General features: G+C 47.8%; 1 protein-coding gene across 1 annotated transcript in view; it reads left to right on the top strand.

Moving 5' to 3' along the window:
• The window catches only part of LOC144167866 (phospholipid-transporting ATPase ABCA3-like), a 91778-nt gene that overhangs the window by 15521 nt on the left and 56401 nt on the right, over positions 1–19856 (top strand). Inside the window, exons 5-12 of the mRNA XM_077697016.1 lie at positions 116–270; positions 4413–4568; positions 5046–5305; positions 9675–9777; positions 10561–10670; positions 11161–11258; positions 14341–14617; positions 16371–16538. Of these exons, the coding sequence (XP_077553142.1) occupies positions 116–270; positions 4413–4568; positions 5046–5305; positions 9675–9777; positions 10561–10670; positions 11161–11258; positions 14341–14617; positions 16371–16538 (1327 nt within the window). The remainder of the gene's footprint in view (positions 1–115; positions 271–4412; positions 4569–5045; positions 5306–9674; positions 9778–10560; positions 10671–11160; positions 11259–14340; positions 14618–16370; positions 16539–19856) is intronic.

Below are 19856 nucleotides of genomic sequence, written 5' to 3' on the forward strand. Positions count from 1 at the left end.
AATTCTTGAAGAGCGGTACGTAGAGTTCCTGCCGTACCTTCGCTGGGGCCTTCGCATGGCCTGCTTTTCAATCTGTATGCCCAGAGCGTGTGTTATTCATCCTATTTTCACCCAGGCAACACGCTTCCAACGAGCGGTGAGGCATACGTGTGCTACTTCGACGTCACGAGCAGCTCGGGCCGCACGTGGGACTACCTCCGAGTGTGCCCTTCCGAAGGCACGCTATTCGCTGACCTCACAGTCCAAGAGAACCTCGTCTTCTTCGCCACGGTGGGCGGCATTGCTTTTATATGTGAAAGGCCATCAGAGCTCGACTAAAAATCTTGTTAATACTGTTGTTTTACATCATGATGGCGCATGCGCACTGCTCATTCGAAAGCCACAGCGTACGAACAGTGTTGTCAAATGTATACAGAGAAAGTCGCCAACAACGCGGTATTGTAAGTTCCAAACATCGAAGTAGGGGGCCAGACACACCTGCGTAGAGTGACACGTTTTCACGCGCATTTCTTCCCCGTAACAAATCTGGTCCTGTAGCCTTCAAACGTGTTCTTGACCACTGGGGATTGCTTCCGAAAGAACGGACAGGCGTGCGGAAACGTGTAGTTTCAAGCATGGATTGCTTTAAAACGCATGCGCCAGGTTTTACAAGCCACTTTGGAGCTGTTCCGTCCTAACGTATCCAGCAAACGCCACCTAAGTGACATTGCCTGCAAGATCACCTCCTCCGAGAAGCTGCCGAGACGCCTAAGATCTGCCGCTGATCAACACTGTTGAGCGCTCCGTCGTGCGTCCCATATTGCGTCACTGACTCCGCGATGGGTAGGAAAAACAACTCCCAGAACACCTAAGCATTTCTTAAAATTTTGTGAAGAGAAAACAGTTTGGTTTATTTGCACGGCGCTGAGAGCCCCATTAAGAGCCGCGATACCATCTGGCTCCCCCCACAAATATCGGTGCGCTACGCGCGCAACTCTAACCATCTTCAATGGAAGCACTCGCTTTTCCGCGTGGATCTTAACAAGAACACGCCGTTTTTTTTGCATTTTCTTTATTGAGTGCCCGCAATGGAGCGGGCTTCACTTAATGGAGTTAGACACGGCTTTCATCTTTCGATGCGAACTCTAGCGCCAACACCGGCGCCTGAATTTTCGCTGAATGGCTTACTCAACTTCAGCATTAAGGATGATCGCCATAGATCTATGATCAAATGATGGAACAGCGAAAATGTGGGGTGACATATTGCCGTGATACGGACGAGCTTGCGTTTATGAGTGGCGGTTAGATGCCTGCGGTTCACTTATTATGAAAATTATTATTATGACTTATTATTATGACTCATGACTTATGAATCATCACATATTAAATATACTTATTCTTAATTATCACTTATTAATATGACCTATTATTGCCTAATAAGTCATGTGAATGTTGCCGCGGGCTTCGAACGGGACCTGCGAGAAAATTTGGATAGGTTGAAAGCGGTGCCCAGCAAACCTAAAAAACACATTATTGGATTATTGTCCAAAACCATTTATGTTGAAACTGCTTGTCGTAAGTCTCTAGTGACGTCACTCCGTCGCCCTACTGCGTCCCTGCTTATCAGTTTCCCCCACCGCATATCAACATTACCTGGTTTGAGATATACGCTTTTCTGCAAAAGGAGTGCGTCGAATTTCTTCGGGGCGATTGAAGCTCATTTCTACTTGGTCTTCACTGGAAGCGAGCGTCTCCTTTGTCCATCTGTCGACCTGTTTCGAGAGAAAAAGATATTTCTGCTTCTTTTTTCCTGCTGAACCCCAGGAAATATACAAAAAGTATCGTGGGCCATCCCCACTAGCGGGAAATCTGCGGAGGGGAGAAGCATGCAGTGGATAAGCGTATTCAAAGAATGTAACTCTCCCTGTTGCCACACGGCGCACGCTGATTGGGAGCAGGAGAAGCGCCGGTGGGAGGAGCAAGGACGAGCTTGCTGAGGCGGTAGCGCCGTCTGTTGCGTTGAACCAGATTTAAGCAGTTAAATGGGAGACAGACTGGCCGTCGGTTGTCTTCGTGTCACGCTGCAGCACGCTAGGAAATATGCTAAGTAGCGCGAGGCACTGGAAAATTGGTGTCCCGGTGTGTTCTCTTAGTACGCGTTTCTACCCATAAAACATTCTAGTGCGAGGCGTTGGAAAACGAATGTCCTGGTGTGTTCTTGTATATGTTTTACGTTCCAGCGTGAGGCATTGAAAAAAAAACTGTGGCAGATTTTTCCGTCATGGGAATCGGTGAAACACGAAAGTGAAATGTGTATTGAAGTCTGAGGGAGAGCATGATTTGCACGTCGGCGGCTGTCTTGTAGGTGTGCTTGGCCAGAGACGTACTGCTTGCGGAACGCTTCGGCAAAGGTTTCATTTCCGTGATGAATATGACGTCAGTGAAATCTTGGTGTATCCCAGCATAGAACATTTGCGTGTTAAAATATAAAACCCGAAAACGAACAACCCAAAGTATAACGTACTCTTTAGTACTAAAGGTTGCTTATCCGCAAGAAGACCCTGTGTGCAGAGGTGCACCCTTTACAGGCCGCTTGCTTCGTTGTACAGGCGTCATTTCAGTGACGGATATGACGTCAGTGAAATCTTCGTGGATCCCGTAATAAAACACTTTCATGTTAAGAAGTGTCCCGGTGTTCTAGTACCGTGACTACATGACTACCTAAAAGCGCACATTCACAATCTTGATATAAAAAGTACTGCTGTTTGGCGGATAACGCGCAATCAGCTAAAGAGTGGCCCACGCAGAAGGCAACGAGCGAGAAAAGGCAGGGTACGGTAACAGTTCAGCATCTCCTTTGCTTTTTTTTTTTCAGGTGAAGTGGCCGGTAGTGTTCGAAAGGTGGCGGGTATGCAGCGAAGACGCGCGTGGTGTGCACGTAGCTAGTCATATTTGTCACATGATTCAACAGTGGTTGGGAGCCTATGATTCAAGCTCGGCGTAATATAGAGAAGCGGACATATTCTGGTAACTTTGCGAATTCACGGCCTATTTTTCACGTCGTTATACGCATGTGGTCGACGACGAAGGCCAGTAAAGTTGTCATGCAATGCCATTGTCACCCGTTTCCTTAATCGGGTGCACTGTCGGAAGATATGGGGAGTCGACTCCAGAGAGCCCACAAACCCCACCGAATCCACAGGGCACAGGTGACAAAGGGGGTGGCCGTCTGATGTGCGGCTTTCGCCGACTAGAGCGGCAAGAAGGAGCAAGAGCCTTGAACAAAAAAAACAGCACAAAGACTTTTATTTAGACAGGCAAGTTACAAACACAAGCACGAGGTAGCGGATCGATAATGACAGACAACATAGATGGAATTCAAATACGAGAAACAGTCCAATTAGACAAAATGATACAAACAGGAGCGTTAACAAACGAATATTACGAAGCGGAGCAGTTAACTAAAAAGAAAACGAACAGTTCGATGCTTATGAGAGACAGAGTCCCAGCATATTCACCGACCGGGCCGGACGATGCACCGCTGTCGGAGGCGATTCGGCTACCTCGGAACCGTGGCTTCGTTGTAGGCCAGGCCGTCCGAGACGATCACGGTGATTCGAGGCCCGGGAGTACGTTGGAGTCCTCCAGGGCGCGGGTCGCCGATGGTGTGATGCACAAACCGACAGGTGCCGTTGTCACATCACGACTGCCAAACGTAGCTGGTTTGCTTAGGCGCGGCTCCTCCTTTTATAACCGTGCCGGCGCGGAGAGGGAGAGCACAACCCACAACGCGCCCGCCGCCGTCAGCGAACAACTTCACTCTTCTCCCTACTAGAATCATCGACGCTCTTTAGAACTGGCAAGGCCACGCGCACCTCCTCGAAAGTACTGGAAGCTTCCACGAAAACGGAGCGGCGGGGGTTTTATTTTTGTTGTTTTCTCGCCGGCGAGCCGGCGAGTGATCGTGTTCGAGAAAGCTCCATATTGTCTCGGGGCGAATGGAACCGAACTGAATGAATCGAACGACTGCAAGAAGAATTAGGCGCTGTACAAATGAAATGAAAAATTTATAAGGTACATTTAGACGTCGTACGCTTGAGTTTGTGACAGCCATGTAGGGTGTGGTAATAACAAAAACACCACGAATTTGTTTATTATTTCTAAAAATAATATATAAAATATTTATATGCATTCCGAAAATACATACAATAGCTGAGGTCGACCGAATAAACACTTTTATTTTTTTGAAATTTGCGTTACTTTCCTAAAACTTTGTATACATGATTTCCTTCTTCGCTTGTCAAGTGACACTTGGCGAGAGGGAGGAGTTTTTTTAGGTTCGAACAAAATTGACAAGGTTGACAGTGTAACTGCGATCTGCTCATTAACGGTTGACGCCGGCAAGGAACTAACCCCCTGCCCTGGCCTCCCAGCTTCGCGCACCGCTTTCAAGTGACGTGGAGGCGATCGCAAGCAAGGCAATGCGGCAGGTGAACATCGAGATGTTCAAGGATATCCTGGTGTCCAATCTTCCCCAGCGTGTTCAGCGGGCGCTTTGCGTGGCGCTCACAGTCTGCGCTTCTGAACAGGTGACATCGCCGATATCGACAGCCTTTTGGGGGAACTTCACGTATGCCCGGTTACACCTTCTTGTGTTCATACACTTAGCTGACCACCCGAACGACTGGAAGCGAAATTTGATCTAGTCAACAAATGTAGCGCAGCAGAAACACAAGAGACGGATAGAATACACACGGACGAGCGCTTCTATCCGTCTCTTGCGTTTCTGCTGCGCTACATTTGTTCACTATGAATTACCAACAGCTTGATCTAGTCGCTCGCTTTGCCTTTTTTCCAAGCCAGAAGAAACATCCATTTATTAGACATAACAGTGCCAGGCAGATCTTGTCTACGCATACTTCCCGTGGCAAGCAATTTAGCTGGCAGCCTCGCTACGGCGAATCGTCCCCTTGAGCCCAGAGAAGCAGACGCGCGACCAGTCATGTTAACGCATGTGCCGTCAGTCAGTGGTGGGCAACCCCGCTGCTGCTGTTGTGCGCGTCCAGACGCCGCTGCTGGTCTTCAGCGAGCCGACCAAGCTCATGGACCCCAAGTGTCGTCACGACGTGTGGGAGGCGCTGGCGAGCGTGAGTCGGCACAGCGGAGTGCTGGTCACCCCCTCGAGCATCGAGGAGGCTGAGGTGCTGGCCGACCGGTTGGTCATCATGCGCGAAGGTTACGTGCTCTGCTCCGGCTCCCCCACATGGCTCAAGATGCGTTGCGACTCCGGCTACTTCCTGCGCCTCACCAAGCTGCCAAACTTCCGGTTCGGTTCGACTGCAGTGGTGTTTTTTTGTTGTTTATTACCCGCCGCGGTGGCTCAGTGACTACGGCTGTCTTCTCCTGCGGCCAAGGACGCGGAGTCGATCCCGGCCGCGTTGGCTACTTTTATGATGAAGGCGAACAGCGAAAATACCCGTATTTCGAGATTTTGGCACAAGGTAAAGGTCCCAGGCGGCAGGAAATAATCTCGAGCCCTCGAACACGGCGCGCCTCACAGCCGAGGTATATCTTCGGCGTGTTAAATCCAAAAATAAAATAATGATTTTCCATTTTTTAGGTATGTTATCACATGAACCATTGTCGCTATCACAAGGCCTCATTTGCATATTCGAAGGCAGCCTTTCCCTGTTTCGAATAGAGTCTACTCTGCATATACTAAAATTGGGCATATACATCGTTTAAATATAGAATTGAATGGCCATAACTTTGTACAGGGCCTGTTCATTTCGTATTCGGACATTTAAAATAAGCAAACTTGTTTTTACACACATTTGTAGTCTGTTAAAGGGACACAGAAGTGATTTGTAAACGTTGCGAGATCAGTAGCGCAAATTATAGTCCGGATTCCACAGGCCATGTTTCGACCACTCTGAGTGCGTTTACGTGAATTTGTGTAGTATAAAAATCAATTCGAAAATGCCGTCCTCCTGTCTGCATCCTCGCCCATTTTCTGTGGCGTTTTCGTGTGACGCCAGGAGGAGACGACTTGGCTTGACTGCGCTACTGCAAGGCTCGCCGACCTTCCGACAGAGTCAGTCGGCCCAGCTTTTATGGCAGGGCGTAGTCCGCCGGCCGCCGACGGGTCGTCGCAATTCTTTCTCTCAGTTGAAACTACGCCACGACACGTTTTTCAATGGAAGAATGTGCGTTTCTTTAGTTTGTTAGTCTGTACACTGTACCAAGCTCCAAGCTCAGGTCGCTCCACACAAGCGCTGCACAAGCGCACATGCGGTTTCGCTGAGTGGTACGCTAGTAGGAAACTCTAAGGCCACTTGAAGGCGGGAGAAGTCGGCGATGCCAATATCGGTACTAAGGAAATAAAATCAACCGAACCTTTCACCGTACAGCGTAAAACTAGGGAGCAGGAAGCACTTTCTTGCGCTGGGTTAACAAGGGCAGCGGTAAGCAGCACGACCACACATCTTCGAACCCTTTTCCGTCAAAGAAATGCGATTGATAGACGTGAGATATTGTGGAAATTTTGGGGACGCTTACTGCACGAGCGCTATACAACAAATAGTCACCTAAGCTACTTAAATCGCTAACACTAAATAAAAGTGTAAACTGGTTATACATTATATACCTTATTTTCCGCCGTCGACAGCGCTGGCCCGTGTCCGAGTGGTCTCGAGCGCTAGGTATGTTATTTTTCATGTCAGAAGTTCGAATACCCGAGGGTACTTTTTTTTCTAAGCTGATTTTTTCCGTTTTCGGCAAATGTTTTCTATACTGAGTTCACCATTTTTGGGCAGTAACGTTCACTGCGCCACAAGCGAGTTCGCAGAACGCGCGCAGACTGACAGTGGTGCGCTAGCCATGGTTCTCGTTCGCGTGCTGTTGCCATAAGCACCGACTGCTTGCGGAAAGTAGGCACAGGCCAGAATCAGCAGACCCTTGGCCTGGTGCGAACACGCTTTTTACGATACAGGCATGAGTGAGGCAAGCTCCAAATATGGAGGAAAAGCACATGGCATTTGAGCGTCTGCAGTGACGCGGAGGGCGTTCACTCACTGCGTAGGCCTCGGCTACTGATTGCCACGATTCCAAGCCGAGGTTTGGAAGATTGCTACGATTTCAAGAACTTAGGCATCTTACCACCCACAACATTGCAGAAGCGCGGTATGATGATTACTGAGATATCGAGAATGCCCATCAGATAATGTAGGATGTCAAGCATGTTGTTTTACAGAAACGAAACTTGTTTGAATGCTAATCGTTGGCATTGCCCAATCACGGTGCACCACCTTCGGTCGTCACAGCGTTTAGTTGGTGCGGCCGCCGCAGACCGCATATGGTAGTTCTTCTTCTTTCGAGCTTTATAAAATAATTACCCACTTGTCAACCGGATAAACGATGAAAAGTGTGTTAATTTGAGCTAGTGTACGCAGTGCAAGCAAAAACGGGAGCTTGACAAATTCCCTTCAGTGTCCCTTTAACTTGTACAGAAAAATTATAAAAATTGTTGTCTTGTGACCTACTCTTTTCCTGAATAGTTGTATCGCATCCGTCTTCTCGGCCTCGTTGTTTTTGCTGATATTTTATGATTATCAGAATCAATAAGGTTACTGAGGCAGAATGTTTTCATGCTCCACGGCAAGAGGTCATGCCAAACTGCTACACATTTAGTTTCACATATAATGCGTGCCATATGACGTTGTGCCTTTTTTATCATTTCCTAATATTCATTGCTATAATCGTTCCTTCAACCCTTTTTGAGATGGTCGAAGCTTTGTTCAAAGCTGTGTAAAGGCCGTTCACGGTGCCAAAAGTAAGAAGCGAAAATTTGTTTTGATCTAAAATTTTGTTAGTCGAAGGTATAAAAAGTGGGGCCCATATGGCATCGATTTTCACAAGCAGCCCTTCCGCGTATTAATTTTTGTCCAATTCTTGTCTTGCGCTCCGGATTTTCGAGGGTTATTTTTAACAATACACGTGCTTCCAAAATTCTTCAAGAACTTTATTGCCTTGGGGAGGTTACCCGTTACACCAGTGGCATGTTTGGCATATAACTACACATTTTTGTATCTTGCATACTATTTATGTATGCAATTCTGAAAGATACAAGCACAACGTTAACTTTCAGCCTTCTTCTGGCTATTCTGACGATAGGCTGTTTTCACAGTCACATTCAAGACAAAGCAAAGCTTCAGTGGAACCGTATACGGTCATTCCAGCATCAATGTTTGATTACATGAATGGACGCTTCAGCCTTAAAGGAAGCGAACCAGTCCTATGGCACGAACTGGAGCCACCAGTCGCTGTTCATTGGTGTGCGTGTAACACAAACACCCAAATCTTTTGAACAGCACCATAATTAAACAGCTATAAAGATGCTCCGTCTTTGAATCTTTAAAAACTGGACGTATTTTCCTGCTTGTAATGATTGTGTTCGGGAAGGGAAGTACCAGCTCTACGAGGGAGTGTTAAGAAGCAACTTCGCGATGACGTGATGGCGGTGCACAGGGAAACCGTTAAAATTACCATTGTTGTTTTGCAACGCGAACGCCTTAAGTGCCGCATTCTTGGAAAAAAAAACCGTGGCTGAGGTTGTCCAGTCAAGAAAATGGCCACTGCATAAAAAAGCAAATAAAAAACACATGACAGATTTGATGGTAGTTAAATCCCGGCCGGTAGAGTAGCTGCCCGATGCTCTACCAACTGTGCTATCTCGGCAATATACCTGCGCATAACAAGCTATGGTCGTTGTTTTTCCTTTCTTTATGGGGCATACCTACACACCTCGACAGGAATCACGAGCTGTGAGGTGCGATGTGCCCGCTTCACGAATTCACAAAACTATGAATTTGAAACGTTAAAGTTGTAGGATGAAGTGTACCACGTGACGCCTAAATGTGATGGAACGTGAGAAAAACAGTTGCACACCAGCGACGCAGAATCCTAATTCTACAAAAGCTGTGACGTCTGCCAATCTGCTTGCTGACGCCGTGAGACGAAACAACGAAATGATTGAAGAGGCGCATACACGGTGTAGCAGAAACGAAGGCGGATGAAGGAATTCGGACCCGAACACAACGAAACAATTGCAAGGAAACCGATGAGTTGGGAAGTTGCAGCAAAGAAGCTGTTAATAAGAATCTTCGTGCTTTCGCCTTCAAAGCACGTAAGCAGAATGAATTGGAGGCATTGTCTCACTTATTTAACAAGATGTATGTAGTTTAACAAGATATTTGAGTCAGGGACCAGCAAATACCCAACCAGAAAACATACCCAGCGGAGAAGCAGGACGCCATGCCGAGCGCTGTAATAGACATTGAAGAAGATAGAAGAACATTTGGTATGTGAACTAAATTGACAAGGAGGGACACCTAGGTGCATTCGAGAGATTTCATGGTTTTAACATTGTGACGGAACCACAGGGACGGGAGGCGATAAGTGCTGCAGTTCTACTTTATTCCTGCTTGCTTGTTTTACCGTAGACGGTGCCAGGAGCGCTTGGTTTGTGTACCGCTATCTGCCGCGCTGGTTCAAGCCACGAAAGTCCAAGACGTGTCTTCCTTTGTTTTTTCACCTTACGATTACTGTCCAGTAACAATCACCTCGTGAGGACGTTCTGGTTACAATTAATCCCCAAATAGTGACTGGCTCAAGGATTGGTTTTCTGCACTCGGCAGGGACGACCAGGCCACTCGCGTCGTCGAGCACCATTTGGGCCCCGTCCAACCGAAACGCGTCACCGAGCTCGAGATGGTCTTCAACCTCAGCGACTCCATTCAGGTAAGTTCGGGCCATCGGTGTGGAACATGGCTGGTAGAAACAGGGTCACCTCAAGAAGAAAAATGAATGATCTTTCTGCCTTTGTTACCCAATGCAGTATCCGCTCCTGGACATAACGTTAGAGCTAGGCAGCTCGCTCTTTCTCTCTCTCACTGCTCGTAGTCAGGTTTCGGAATAGTTTTGATTGCCGTATTCCGTCAACCGTCGCACACCATGTGTTAAAGGTGGCGCGCTCTCCACAGTGTGGGCAGGTGGACGGGCAAATGGAAGGAAACATGGTAAGTAACCGGGTGGGATGAGGGAAAGTGGTGGTCTGGATCTGTCCGAGCAACGCATATTGCTCTTTAGTGAGCAAATAGTGGCCTAGTGGATACGTCTTGATGGAGAGACTGTAGTGTTGGGTTATTGCATAGTATGTAAGTAGATTTGTACTCCGGCTGGCAGACTGGACTGAATTCATACGGCAGCTTCTTACAGTGAGAGCTCTCACCGGGCGCACCTTTTCTGGACAGTGCCGCCATGGGCACCTATAACGGCGCATACAAAAGACAAGTATTCTGGCAGGGTGCCGCGTAAGCACTGTGGTTAGCACCCCGGGCTGCTTCTCTGGCGATCCTGGTAAAAGACCCGCACAAACCGAATTTATTTTCTTTCTACAGCGGAGGCCGATTTGTACGGTTGGTGTTGACGCCGATGACGACAACTAGGATTATGGTCATGTTTGGCATTTGGTGCGACACCTAATGCTGTCACCATAAAATGATGCACTTGTGACGTGCGCAGCACACCAACCGCCTGTCTACCCTGCTTCACTACCTGGAGAAGAAGCGTGTCGACCTCGGCATCGCCATCATGAGCCTCACGTCCTGCACCCTCGAGGACGTGTACATCAGGTATACGGGGTTGAATTTTCTCTATAGGCTATAATGAAAGCTCTTCAAGAAAGCTACGAATTTTTCACGCCCCTGAGCAGATTATTGCATTCCTGCGTGCAGAAGTTATGCCAAGCGCTGATGCATACACCGCCCTGAAATTTCCTTGAAACAACTACGATATTTAAACTGCTGAGACCTATGTTGTACACAACTTGCTCAAGATGAGAATTAGGGCTATTGTCTTTCGGAACATATGAAACTAGAAGACTTTATGCTGTTACCTAGTACAGAGCACTGCGCCTAAATCCCGCTATAGGATATCCACAAATTATTCGTGATGTGCACCGGTTTCGGGTTGGCTACAGGGGTGCTTGAGAAGGATTGGCGCCCACAGCTTGATTTGAAATGATTTCTGGCTGTTCTCCATCAAATCTCTGCCATTATTTCCAAATGGCGCCCCGGCTGAAGGTTCCCCGCTGCTTTGTTTGTGTGCACCCTGTCTGTGCAGGATGGTAACCGGCGTTGAATTGAAAGGAAAAGCCGGCGCCGGTGACGTGCAGTCGAAGGCGGCAGTGTCAACGATGGATCCTGCGAGAGAAAAACACGGTATGGCCGCGCTAGCACGGAACAGAATGTACCGTTATGTACGGTTTTTAGCACGCCTTCCTTGAACGTAGCCTGCACGTCAAACCTCGCCACAAAGAATGTGTCAGTGCCTTGTTGCTTACGCAGGTTTCCTCGTTGCCCTTTCCATGCACTTCAGACCAAAGCAGGTCACCTTACTGGGTTTTCCCCGAAAATATGCCCAGAACTATGCCTTTAAAATTGCAAGGTACAGCAAATTTGCTGAAATTCCTTAACCTCTTTACAATGAAAGTATCCATTTACGGTCATTATCTGGGAGCACGGCGGGCAGTTTTGATACTGCTTGCCTTGCTGTAGTCAGCATTGTACTGCTGCCACCCCTTTTCTTCGGCCGTGACGCACAGATGCGGAGTAAGATTTTTGGTGACAGAAACAAATACCTATCCCATCGTAAACAGTCTTCAACGCTGTTGTATTCCTCTGCAGTAGCTTGCTACTAATACAAACTGGTACTAATACAACTGGTACTAACAAAAAAAGGCCGTTCAGGCCTTTGTCCCGTACTTACAACCCACTCAGCCACTTTTACAAAGCATAAATTGCTCCGTGCATGTGATATACATACTTATCAGCTGCAGGGCAGCTACAAGAAAGCATCGCAAGGAAAACAAAGTTCTTTTTTAACTGCAGCTGCCTGACAATGACTCATAGCCTTTATATTTATCGATACCAGCCCCCGTGGCAAGTTCCATTTTCACGTACTGGCTACGGGTGCCAGCGAATTAAGAGCACTCGACATTTTATTGAAACAATCAAGCGATCTTAAATTTTTTTTAAATGATAAAATGTGCTTTGAGCGCTCCGAACAGGATGTTTTCCTTTCCTGACGTTATAAAACTCGCAATGCTTGTATGGCGAGAGTAAGTGATCGTAACCCTTTTTTTCTATTTGCTTTTCCTGTTGCAGTTCATGTGTATGTATATTTTAGTACTGTTCACTGTATGTACTCCTGTCGTGCCACCAAACTGATTTTATTGTATTTTTATTGTATTATTTTGTATTGCTCTGACATATGAACAAAGTGTATTTTTCAGAGCGTGTTCTACACATGTACCCTCTCAGCGCACACGCCGTTCATTGCTGACCGGGGCAAAGGGCCCTGTCAAGCCGCTTCTTGCAGCTTTTTTTCCTTCCCCCTTCGATGTACATTTTTTGACGTCAATGTAACTGTGAGTGAAATAGACTTTGAAACTTTGAATGCTGCATGCCTGCGGAGAATTATTATGTGGCAGCCGGCTGTCGTGAACTTGACGTGACGGGAGTCGTGTAGATCGTCTATGTATGTGAAAATGGCTTTCGAAACAAAACTCTTGACAGCCTAATGCTGTCAAGAGTTTTGTTTGAAACAAAACTCTTGACAGCCTAATGCTACACCTGGGGTATAATGCAGCCCGTAGTGGAGGGCTCCGGGCTGTTTTAGATTCCGCGGGGAAATTTGACATGAGCGCAAATGTCGATGCACAAGCGTTTTCTTTTTTCGCCACCGTTAGAAACATGGCCGGCACGGCCGGGTCCAAACCACGAACTCGACCTTAGCAGCCGCAATGCCTTGGCCAGTGAGACGCCGCGGTGGGTGGGCAATAGCTTTGTAGTCCAATTTTGCTACTTTCTTGCTTTTGCGGCTTCTAATTGTAGCCAAAGTTCATCTGCTCTGTTTACTTTTGTGCAAACGTTAATGCCGTCTCAACCACACCTTCTGTCAACACGCTCAATGAATACAAAAAGCGGGGCAGTAACAGTATTCCGGGTCGCTATGTAAACCTAACATGCCATTACATTCAAAGAGTCAGTACATTCAAAGCTGGAGGTACTGACCCCTTGGATGTTTCGACACAATGATTCGATGTGACGGTGCGTTAGATGTATAGAGACTCGGATGAATGTCCTGCCTCGTTGGACGCAATGGCTCGTCAATTTTCTGGCTCGTTAGGAGTAGTTGATGATGAGCTAATGATGCGTTGAATGTAGTCACTCGGAAGGATATCTTGACGCGCTGAATGTTCTCAATTTAGCGTCAGGTGACCGCCCAAATGGATGTTCTGACTCGCTAGATATAGCGACTTGTTTGAGATAATGAACATAGACGCAGGAACAGGTGGGTGTCGGTAAAGAGACACGTAAAACACCGATGTCAAACCGCGGATAAAACATATTTGTAGACATCGTATCTGACAAAATACGATCGGCACAGGAATTATTCATGACTGGCCATTCGACTCATTTCTGGCCATTCGAAAGATTAAATATTTATTATAATAATGTCTTTATTTTCCGCCCACAATGATGTAGGAAGAGAGAGAAAAAGCAAATTTGGTTAGCTTGACACGGTGCTCCCTCGTCCTCTAATCATACAAAAATAATTCAATACGCACACAGCACGGGCAAAGTTAAAAAAAGGAAGCAACAAAAAATCCATTGCGCCGCATTTCAAGCCATTTAAAAAAATAAACAAAACGAAAGGAAAACGAGAACGGACCGCGACATCAACAAACGGTTTCTTTAACGCTGGAATAGCTAGCGTGCTAGTAAAATAGCAAAGCCAAAAAAAGAATAAACAACAGAAAACACAGGGTTGACACGAACAGTTGAAAACTAGAACTAAACATAAACAACAAAACACTTGTTGCACCACAACGCAGCGTTGATACTAGACCAGCGCACGGTTCAGAAACATACGAGCAATGGAAGCGTGTAATCGAAGGCCGTAAACCCTTCTTACGGCGAAATCGCTTCATTCCTGCTATTGCTTCATCTTAAGTTTCTAATTGTACCGACGGAAGAGCATGGCGATCGCCTCACCCCTTTAATAGCGAACTAGGGCTTATTTATAAGGAAGTGAAGTCCTTCAGACGACGTCCATTTAAGGAGGGTTCACTGCACGTGCAAGCGGGACGTGAAGGCGGCCTTGCCCCGGATCTTCCCTCCCAAACACTTTGGAATGTGAAGGCGAGACAGCTTCAAGATTTACTGTGTGGTTACACTCGGTGATCATGTCGTGGGATCAAAAAATACTTCCTACTGTCTTTTCTCGTTACGTCCGCAGCGATGGACGCCGCCCGGCATTTGTGCACCGTGAGCGGTTCGAATGCGGGCACGTGTGACGTCATGGCCGCGCTGCTCCGCAAGCGCTGCTTGGTGTGGATTCGCATGTGGTGGGTGAAGCACCTGACCGTGGGCATTCCGGCGCTCTCGTTGCTTCTGCTCGCCCTCTGCGAACGCGTCCTCCTCCCTGCCCTGCCAGCGGAGAGAACGAGCCTGGTCTACGTGCCCCAGACGTTCTTCTATACCCCGCTAGGATTTATTCAGGCCGACAATGCGAGGTTCGTTTCAAAACCGTAACTTTGGCCTCAAAAAGATGGGCTTGGCTGATTTCCGATTAGTTTTCAGCGCGCTTACCACACTTCGGCTATCACGCAAACATTTGTGCTTTTCGCTCTCATGAAATTCTGTACATTTGCCCAGTGAAGACCGTTTAAACGGCGAAAAATACAGCGTTTCGCGGGCTCTGCACTGGATGAAAAGGGGTCGTGCAGATAAAATACTACTCTGAAAGAAATAGACTTTGGTAACTCACACAGCTTCATCCGTGCCATAGAAGACGTTTCTTTTAACCGAAAACTCTGGGGGAATATAAAGAAAATTAAATTTAGTGCTGCACAACGGTTACGTAACAACACGTACGCCTGCCAAGTAAAATAATCTAACGCAACTCGAGCTCTTATTACACTAGCACGGCCGTGGTTCTTGAAGTTGGCTTAAAGGCGCCATGAAGAGAAAATGCAAGTTGGTTTTATTCGAAAGATTTCGTGTTTTATAGTGCCCCCAGCGCTTGTCCGGATACAAACGGTGCTTTATTCACTGAGAAATTAAACAATTTAGGTTAAAATTTTGATTTTCCCGCTCAATCGTGCGTTTTCGTGGTCCCAAGTGACATCACTGGAACCGACCGCTCTGCAGCCTAGAGTACCTTCATTCACGCATCCGCCGTACAGGGTAGAGACACGTATACGCTGGCGCCGCCATTTTCGGTTGCTCGCTCGCCGCCGAAGCAAGTCATTGTGTCAAAACCGCGCTAAAATTATCGCCGCAACGAGGTTTACTGAAGAAGTTTGAATCATATTGTCTGTTTCGCGTTGCTAGGTCTCGTGGGAAACGAAAAGAATAACGCGTTGAGCCCGTTGGCCCAATTGCGGCGGCGCGGGACCGTTCAAAGGTTGTCTCCACCCTGTACAGCGGTGTTGGTTTGTTCCCGCGTTTCTTTACGTTCCGTAACCTAGATGGCGCCACCATACCGTGGCTTAAACCTGGCTTGTTTTTGTTCTGGGAGAAAATATTCGTTCCCTGAAACAGTGCTCGCTCGACAAATGGGGTCACGTAAGACACCGTTGCTTGCGTCAATCGGCCAGTGTCGTCTGAGACAACCCCAAGCCCCGTAGTGCTGTGCAGCTAAACCAAGCATGCTGTGCGCAGTACGAACACCAGAACGCATCAGTACTTCTATGTTTACTTGTGCTTTCATAACTTCCACTGTTTGTCCCATCATTCTTATTGCTTTGTAAAGAATGTGCCCTAAATTTAAGCGCAAATCGCTCGTTCGGCTAGTTTGTAAGCTCTACCTAATTTGTGTCTGCTTCTGCCAGCCTCCGCCAATCGCAGAGCTTAGCTCATGGGACATCATAGGTTCTGTTGCGGGAAATGAGCTGGTGGGTCGCATGACCATTCCCGTTTTTCCTAATTATGTAGCTTATTTGAGCGAAGTTTACGTTAAAAGTGGTGTCAGTATGATTCTAACGAGACAATCTTTTGAATGAACCAAACTTGTGTTTTCTCTTCATGGCTCCTTTAAGTCGACGGCCGCCAATCACACAAACAAGATTCTGTGACGTCATAGAGAATTCGCAGGAATGTGGCTGGGGAGTCACCACTGGCTCAGGTTTTTTCTTAATATCACCATTGTGTATTTGAAAGTGCAATAAGAATGGTACTGTGGAAGCGGTAAAAGCAATCGATAAAATGAACCAGCTAGTATTTTGTCGTTGTGTAACCGTTAGTGTGCCAATCCTTGGCCCGCAGCAAGCCGTTCGTCGACGACGTCGTACTCCCGGTGATGACCGAGCGCGGCGTCGGCGTGTTCTCTCCTAGCAGCAGCTTCGTGGAGCGCGAGCTGCTCGGCTGGGCCGACCGAAACATCCACGCCTACGTCTACGAGTACCAGTTCGGTATCAGCGTCCTTGGACAAAAGTACGCTGCATGTCACGTGTTCCTCTGGTAGACATGAAAGTTGGAAAGCCACCATCGCAGCTTCTGTTTTAAACGCTGTGTAGATATTCACACTGTTTTAAGCGAAACATTAGTTGGTTGATTTTCATGTATTCCTGAAAGGCCAGGGCCAAAATTCGCTAGGCACCACGTGTCCCTGAAATGTGTGGGGATCCTGGCGTACGAGCCATTGCGTGAGCGCTCGTTTAATGCCGTCAGCGCGGCACTTTCCCGCGCTCTCTTCCCGAATGGCCAACTCGCCCCTGCGCCACTGCGTTGGGCCGAGCCAAAGCTTCAAGTACCTGACGAGGTAAAGGCTCCGGTGGCCGTTGCGCGATAAAACACTGTCAGCTCGACGGCCACGCCGCCCTGTTTCTTGCGTAACCTCATTTCATTGGCGCGTTTGAACGGCGCCCGAACTCCCCCTCGCCGGGACGCGGGACGCGCGCCCTGCGCAGGGGTCCTTTCGGGGAGACGCTCGGCAGGACAGCCTAAGGTGCGTAACGATTTCCCTCACCGGACGGTCGCAGCTCTTTCGCGCCGGCTCTAAGCCCGCAAGCCCTTCCGGCTGCCGGCTCGTGCCTTAGGTTGATCCTTCGTCCCTTCGCTCACATATTAGCCGTGCCTGACACTGGACGACCACGCCGTGTGGTACGTGCCTGGGAACGGGCGGAGAGTGTCTTTCTCTTGCGAGCCCATCGGCCAGCACCCCAGCTTTTGCCCTTATTCCTGAGCCCACTGGTTCCGCGCGCCGATGACGAGCACACTTGCGCGCGGGGCCAGATCGCCCATCGCCCCTTTCCACCCACGGGGATGTTGAAATGTAACCGAAGGGATTGGCGCAAAGACACGCCTTCTTTTGAAGTAGACTGGGCATATTCCTTTGTCGCCTCCTACTCCACCTGCCCAATAGAGGCGGTGTTGAGCTGGAGCGACGGCGTCCCAGTTTCGTGGGCGTGCTCAGATAGCTCGAACCCACGGGGGTTCCTCGCAGTGTGCATTAGTGCATGCCTTGTGCAATGCTCGGGTTGTGCATATAGTGAGGTGGAGAGACCACAAACGCAAGGCAATCTTTAGCGGGAGGCGTTGGAGGATGAATGTCTCGGTGTGCCGGCTATAAGCACGTGGTTATACCACGCTGAATACGCCGGTTCTCGTCCGACTAACGCGCACACCGTTCCTATCGTTATGTGGACCCCCTGTTTACACGTATAATCACTTGTTTGCGCTTCTTGAGGAGAGTGAGTGACAACATTTATTTGTCCATAGATCGGAGTCAGGGAAGCAAACTCTTGATGAGAGCCCCGTCCCCCCTCAGTCGTCAGCCACAAATCCTTCTGTTCAGAGCTTCTAATGTTTATCGCTTTAATTAGAAATCGGCACCATCCTAGGATCAGCAGATTTAGAATAAAGCTGTGCGGGTTTATACATGCCTTCAATAAACAAAATTTAAAAGGACTGTGAAGTAATTCGTACTATAATAGCGCGATTACTACCGCAAATTGCAGTCTGGAGTCCCTAAGTCATGCTACAACCACTTTCATGTGTTTGTAGCACTTTATTCAGCAGAAAAATCAACTCGGAAATGCTGTCCCCCTCTCTTGATTCTCCTTGCCGATTTCGCATGACGTTTCATACAACGTCAAACAAGATGATTTGGCTCGGCTGCGCTACTGCATGAGTCACGGACCCTCCGACAAAATCAGTCGGACCAGCGTTTAGTCGGCCGGCAGCCGGCGGGTCGTCGCAGTTCGTTCGCTCAGTTGAAACTAAGCCACGACACGTTTGTGCCTGGAAGAATGTGCTTTTAGTTTACTAGTTTGTGCACTTTATGAAGCTCTAAATCGCTCCACACAAGCGTACGTGCGTCGCTTCACTGACTGGTACGCCTCTAAAAAAATCTAAGGCCGATTGAAGGCGGGAGAAGAGTCAGCGAATATAGGCACTAAATGTTTAAAATCCACCAACAGTTTTATCGTGCGGCGTAACACCAAGGTGCGCGAAGCACCTTTTGCCCTGGGTAAAATACCACAGTGGTCCACACATCTGCGAATTCTTTTCCGGCTAAGGAATGCAGCCGCTAGAAACGAGATATTTGTGGAAATTTGGGGGACACTTACTGCACGAGCTCTATTCAAGCAATAGTCATCTAAGCTGCTTTGAGTTCTAAAACTAAATAAAAATGTTATTAATTATATGATTTATATTTCGGGCCCTGCTAGCGCTGGCAGGGACTGAGTGGTCTGGAGCACTAAGTCCACTGTTTTGGAATTCGCAAGTTCGAATCACAAATAGCACATGTTCTTTAGTGATTTTTTTTTGTTTTTGGGAATGTTTAGTATACAGAATTCACCATTTTTGCGTTGTAACGTTCATTGCTCCACGAGGCAGTTCGCCGAGAGGGTGCAGACTGACACTATCGCGCTGGCGAGTTTTTGTTGGCGTGGTGTTGCCACAAGCACCGACTGCTTGCGGGCACAGTCCCGAATCAGCCGACCCTTGGCCTGGTGTAAACACGCCTCGAGCGAGGCAAGTTCCAGAGGTGGTGGGAAAGCACATCGGATTTGACCGTCTCCGGTGAAGCGGGGAGCGTTCATCCACAGAGTACGAGGCTCGTGATTGTTACTATACGAAGGCGTGCTGGTAAGCTTATCTGATGCATTTCACAATCGACAACAAGGCAGAAGCATGGTATGCCGAATATTAAGATGTCGAAAGTGCCCAGCCAACCATAACGTGGGATGCAAAGCATGTTGTTTCATTAAACCGAAACCAAAACTGGTTTGAAGTCTGATCTTGGACATTATCCAATGGCGTAGCACCTTCTATGGAAGTCACTGCTTTGGTTCGTGGGGTCGCCGCAGGCCGCGCAAAGTAGTTTTTCTTCTTTCGGGCTTTATACAATAATTTCCGCCTGATAGGCCGGATAAACGATGAAAAGTGTGTCCATTTGAGCCAGTCTACGCAGTGAAAGCAAAAACCCCAACTTCACAAATTCACACTTCAGAATTCCTTTAAAGATTGCCTCATTAGAATAAGCTGGCAGCACTTTTCAGGCAAACTTCGCTCAAAGAAGCTGTACAAGGAGGAAAACGGAGAATAGGCATGAGATACCCTAGCTAGTTCTGCGCAGTGAACTTATTGACGTATTATGGACAGCTCGCTGTGATTGGCTGAGGCCGACAAAATCTAAAAAAAAATGAACAGGAAATATAAACTGGCTCAACTACCTATTTGCGTTTACATTTTGTCCACATTTTTATAGCAGTAGGAATTGTGAAGTCAAAAATGAAAGTTACG

This window comes from Haemaphysalis longicornis, unplaced genomic scaffold, assembly GCF_048455015.1.
Source record: "Haemaphysalis longicornis isolate Haplotype H1 unplaced genomic scaffold, Haemaphysalis longicornis Haplotype H1 scaffold_2, whole genome shotgun sequence".
Classification (NCBI taxonomy): Eukaryota; Metazoa; Arthropoda; class Arachnida; order Ixodida; family Ixodidae; genus Haemaphysalis; species Haemaphysalis longicornis.